This window comes from Limulus polyphemus, unplaced genomic scaffold, assembly GCF_000517525.1.
Source record: "Limulus polyphemus unplaced genomic scaffold, Limulus_polyphemus-2.1.2 Scaffold1207, whole genome shotgun sequence".
NCBI classification, from domain to species: domain Eukaryota; kingdom Metazoa; phylum Arthropoda; class Merostomata; order Xiphosura; family Limulidae; genus Limulus; species Limulus polyphemus.
In genome coordinates, this window is record NW_013666817.1 from 90,513 (window position 1) to 96,716 (window position 6,204).

At 29.1% G+C, this 6,204-nt stretch overlaps 1 protein-coding gene across 1 annotated transcript in view; it reads right to left on the reverse strand.

Moving 5' to 3' along the window:
- LOC106462612 (serine/threonine-protein phosphatase 4 regulatory subunit 1-like) overlaps positions 1-6,204 on the reverse strand; it is a 205,933-nt gene that overhangs the window by 2,176 nt on the left and 197,553 nt on the right. Inside the window, 5 exon segments of the mRNA XM_022389932.1 lie at positions 927-1,066; positions 1,456-1,616; positions 1,906-2,021; positions 2,727-2,847; positions 4,104-4,204. Coding sequence (XP_022245640.1) covers positions 927-1,066; positions 1,456-1,616; positions 1,906-2,021; positions 2,727-2,847; positions 4,104-4,204 — 639 coding nt within the window.

The window sequence follows — 6,204 nt, forward strand, 5'->3', positions numbered from 1 at the left end:
AATATGACTGAAAATTTTCATTTTTTTTTGAAAAGGTGGTGTCTATTTACTTGTGACCACGCTGTGTACATATAACAGTATATAGTATCATTTTTGTATGTAGGTAGATATAATACTAAGTATTTTTTTAAAGCAGTGATATTTTTTCAAACACAGATTATGGCAAAAACAAATTATCAATAAATTAATTATAATACCACAAAAATCAAATGGGTAAAAATAATGTAAACAGTTTTAATGATTTAGTTAATATGTTGCCTGTTTTCCTATTTTAAGACATTTTTTGTGAAAATAACTAATTCTCACACACAAAATGAAAAGAAATATGTATGCCAATGTTTCAGTGAATGAAAATGTTTCGTTCTTTGTGATTCTTACTTTCTTAATTGTATTCTACTGCTTATCCAAAATGCTATTGAAACTGTAGCACATTAAAATTTTTTTCATTAGTGAATTTTCCCTTCTTCATCCAACTATACAATCTGAGTGAATAAAATAATTATTCTCAAATATATTACCAATTACTCCACTGAAAAATAAATTGTGACAGTATAGTCATATGTTATTCAAACATGCAAGGTATTTGAGTTATTTGTGGTGAGTAAAGGACTTTACACAAAACCCTACAAATATTATTTTAACATATTATGTTTTCATTGTACTTTAACCATCCAACTGTCAATTGTAATGATTCTCAAATGTGTAGCTCTCATCTGCTGTTGGTTTATAACCTTTTGGTTCTTTTATAGCTAAAGGGATAGAGATCTGAAAAGTTACAAAACATATATAAAATATCAATCCATTTATAAAACTATAGAGTCCATTATTTTAATTTCCCAAATTGACTAAATACTATACCATACAAAATGTAATCACTAATTAATGAAATAAGTAACAATGTGATTCTTCTAACTGAATAACTTTACCATTGGATTCAATGAACAGCTGTTTTCCTGTGGAGAGAGATAAGCAAAATTGCGTACATCTCTATCATTATCTGTCTGCAATCTTCGTAATGCTTGAAGTAATAAGTCATGATGAGGGTTCTGGTTACTGGAAAAGTAGTCTGAAGTAACAAAAAAATATCATAAACCACTTAGCATTGTGAAAATGGAACAATATTTGTCTTTTACGTTGAAATTAAAAATATATCAGAAAACATTAATAACTGTATTAAAATATATCAGAAAACATTAATAATTTACTTCACATTAACTGATTTCTTTGTTGACTGATTGCATAACTTTTCATTAAATTCCATATTTTTAGTCACATTTCTGACAATACTCAAATACAAAGTATAAATGACTCAACAAAAATTACAGCCATAAATTGTCACAGTTATAAGAGTTCTGTTTGACTGGTGGAAGAACAAACATACACTGTGAACCAGAAAGTGTTAAAGTATTGAAAATCTTTAATTAACAAGAACACTGAAATAGCTTAATAACTTACCAAGGGATAAGACTGTCTGCGACAGGCACTTGGCAACAGCCATTCTAACATTTGGTACACCATCCCAAGACAACTTTAAGAGATGTGGCAGGATGTCATGGGCAAATTGTTCAATAGGTAATGAATTCTCATGGACAAAGTGATGACATAAAAGGGCAAAGCTAAAAAAATATACCAGGTAAAGGAAAATCTTGAAATTTAGAGCTTATCAGAAAATCTACTTATATAAGCCAATAAGCTTAATCTGACAATTTAGAAAATATTTGTTCTATATCTTTATTCAATACTTTTAAAACATCTTATGATCCTGTAGATTATTCAAAAAAATTACGAACACTTCATTTGATGCTACCCTGTTAGAAGAACACAAGATATAATCTTTAGATACAAATCCATATGAACACCAGACACTAGTCTACTACTATGTTTTGATCTAGTTATATTACTTACGTCTGTCTCACTGACCACTTCGTTGCGTGAGTGAACTTCTCAGCAAGTTCAACCAACACACTCTTTGTTAACAAAGGATCAGGACTTGTAGTAAGAGACCTTACCATTGCAGCCATCTACAGAGAGATAGTACATTATTAAATATCCATTCAACCAAACAGAGTTTTAATCTTAAGTCTACATTTTTCACATAACCTACATAAGCTTGGAGGTGGCACAGTATTAAGTTAAAGATAAAATATTATCATCATTAACTAATGTTATTTTATCTAGAAACATTTTAAGTAAGAATTTACAATATTTTATTATCTACTACAAGCTAAACAAAAAACAACTTTAGGATAAAAAAACACACACGAGTATAACCAATCTAGCAGTAATTTAAATAATAATAATTTGTTATTATTATACTTTGAATTGAAGAGATATTACTGAAAATATAACCAGAGAGGAATTTTTAATTATTTAAGATACTGAAAATTAGAATAGTTGTTTTGTTTTATATTATAAATGTGATTTTGAAAATAAAAAACTGCACTAGTTACATTTGTGAAATGTTTGTAACTGTAAATGTAGTAGCTATTTATTAATAAAACAAGGTCCTTATATTCATTGTTGATATTGAAATAACATTAGCCATTATTATAAAGTTTATAGATTTTATTTTTTCATGAATGATCATAAATGAAATTATGATTCTTTTTTTACTGTTGGTTTTTCTATAGAAAACAATAGGGCATTAATACATTTTACAAGATGTCAAATGAATTTTTAATTATGTACAAACACTTTTTAAAAATGTGCGAAGTAAAAAAACTTACAAGTGGTAGTGACGTATGCCTCACTTTGGCTACTCTGTCTCTGACCAGAATCATTGCCATGGGTACAAGATACTCTTTCACATCTATGGGGCTGTAAAGATCTGTCACTGCAATTAACTGCCTGAAAGAACAAGCAGTTGGATACATGATTCAAATGTGCTAAAACAAGTTCTTATACCTCTAAAACAGTGAGAAATAAAACCTCTTTTAGAAAGCTAGTGAGAACTTTGAAGAAAGTAGAAGCAATTACACATTGGAAATGGGTTTGTCACCCATATTAGATTAGATTAGATTTATATTATTATGTATGTGTTAGGTCATTTATAAATGTCATTTTAATATAGAGCTCACTTGTCCCAACAACAGAAATGAATAATCAATATCTCTCCAATCTGATTTACAGAATAATGTATTTCACAAAAGTTTAAATTGGTGATAACACATATACATCAAGATTTTTATGAAAAAATTAAATAACACAAAAAACTCCAAGAGTTTCCTCAAATGAAAAGGTTAAACAATGTATATTGATTACTTAAAATACTCAAGTATGTTTCGTTCTGTTAGAAGTGAATATATATGATTATAATGTATTAGATATATATATCCAATAACCAACTATCTGACAAAGAGTATTATTTGGTAATATTATATATTTATTCCATTATTATCTTTTAAATAACTTCTATCCAACGTCAAATGTTCTTTTATGCCACAACTTTTAAACATTTAATTAACCACAGTGCTTGAAGTGAGGGAAAAGAGGAAATGGAATTGTTTGTGAAATTTTTGAAACTCAGTACTATATTACCTGTTTTTCATGAATATTCTTTATTTATTATTATACAAATAACTAAAATGTAAAAATTAGAAACTTATTAGGTTAGGTAAGATAATGAAAAATAATAATTATAATTCTCCACAAGGTTTACTCTCAAATTGCTTGGGCATTATATAATTTAATACTGTAATGTGAGCTGCATATTTGCTAAGTGATTTACAACTTGTGTGGCTGGATTATTAGTTAGACACAGTTCGGTGTGTTATAGTATAGAAACTCTGGTGGTTACTTTGTGGTTATGAACTTGGTCACCACGACTGAGCCCATAGCGACAGAGTTCATCCACTCCGTCTTTTTACTATTTTGTCTCATTCCTGCCTCGCTCTTACACAACATTTTAAGGAAAAAACAACAGTTTCTATCCCCAGTCCCTTGCTACTATAATTATTTATTGTATTGTCTATTGAAAATTTCCTTTCTGAGAAGTTCACAGTCTACTAAAAGGCAGCAGGGTGATTTCACGCCTCCTGAAAAGGAGTGGGATGGCATCCTGCCCCACTTCAACCACTGATTAAGTGAAAAACAAACAAACTTACTCTGACAGTATCAATCTAAATCTCCAGTTTTTTTCATTGTCCATTCTAAGAAATTCTGATAATCTAGGTAAAAATTCTTGCCGCTCTGATGGGTTTAAAAGCTAAGAGAAGAAACCAATACATAATTTACATTAATACTGATAATAAAAGTTTTATACATTTGCAGAGAAGTAAAAAAAAAGAAGCTGAAAATTTGCAAATCTTTATTAAACCTCACATAATCAACAATTTAAATAGTGTATTATATTAAAGTATCATTGTAAAAATATAACAGCATTAAGATCTTACTTAAGATGGGTACCTAAGTCTTTTTATCTACTATTGGATCATTAATAATATGTAAAACAAGGAATATGCTTAAGTGGAAATATTAAAAGTACTATTTACATAATAGTTTTTCTTTTTGATTTCACTAAAATACTTCAATCAAGACCCAAGAAATTTAATTACTAGTCACCTGATTACTTTGATTACATGATGTGAGCTTCCAATAGGTAAATATCTGTCTCATATCCACAATTAACCCTTTAGGTATGACCATCAAAGTATGGTGACCACATAATGTGGTTTCAATTTCCCTATAGAAATGTGAATTGAGAGTATAAAATCAATAGACAAAGCTAACCTGCACAGATGATGAGTTCAACCACTAATATGTATCGAACATGGCATATAAAGTTTGGAGACAGCTTGAATGGGCATAGAAAGAAACTTTATTATGTTTCGACAAGCTTATGTCACCATTGTAATGACGACATAAGCTTTGTATTTTTGTAATAAAGTTTCTTTCTTTACCCATTCAAGCCATCTCTAATTCCTCATCATCAACATGGCATATCTTGCCATTCAACAAATCTGTAATATTTGCAGTTAAAAATTGTTTAATTTTTATGAGAAAATGGACCTAAAATGGCATCAAATTACTCCAGGTTTTTTTACACATGAAGAGACAATTGAACTTGTGCAAGCTAACAATGATTCTGACTCTAAACCTGAATTATTTGATGATTATTTTAAGCATGATATGACTGGAAAAAAATGCACCTGAAGGGTTAATATACTATATTTCTGGTGGAACACTATTTTCTATCAAAGCTATTATGGTAATATTTTATAAATGTAAAACAGAAAGTCAAAGTTTTAAGATATCTCTAACACCTTGTTGCTTTATTTGATTGGGTTATTTTCCAAGCTCATACATTTTCATAATTTTCAAGCCTTATATTTCATATGTAACATTAATGTGTAAAATATATATATACATTTTGTTTCTTTGCTTGTTTGTTGTTAAGCGCCAACCTGCATATTGAGCTATCTCTGCTCTGCACATTACAAGGATCAAACCCAAAATTTCAGTGTTATAAGTCCTCAAGCTTTCTGTTAAGCTACCAGGAGGCTATGGAATTTTGGACTTTTTTTTTCCCTTTAATCTAAAGATTGTAGTTTTCTTCATTTTAGATATAACTGTATTATGTTTAGTAGTTTTCAATAAAATTGTATTCCCTAGCTTTACATATTCAAGATTAAATATGGGTAAAAAAAAAATCACAAACCACAGCAAAACAAAACATAGGTTGGTTCATATTTTTTTAATATAACATCAATACATGAAGAAATATCAAAATAAAAAGAGGCCTTTTAATTATCTGACAATTTCACTCTTCCAAGATAAACTTGTGGTAGGACAAGAATTACAGAATTTCAGCATTCACTGCTTTTCTTTTTCTTACTGGTTTTGAAATGATTAAATAGTATCAAAATAAGACATTATTTGGAAGGATAACTATTATTACAAATACTATTTCACCTGCTTTAAATAAAGCTCTTTAAATATATATGTTAAAAGACAAGAAAGCTAACATTCTGTTCATTCATAGTTTTAATTTTAATAGCAGTACTGTTCTTCAGTTACTAAATTCTGGTTCCCTTAGATTGATAGTGAAGGGTCCTAAGGTTTTTCAAACCCTGAGAGAACTGTTACGACAGCGGAAGTCACCAAACTTTTTTCACAGCTGGCCAGATAACTGAGAGAATGACGAGATAGCTTTTGAGATATCATCAATATTTGCTTTAGAAGTGCTTTCAAATGTTCATCAGTCAA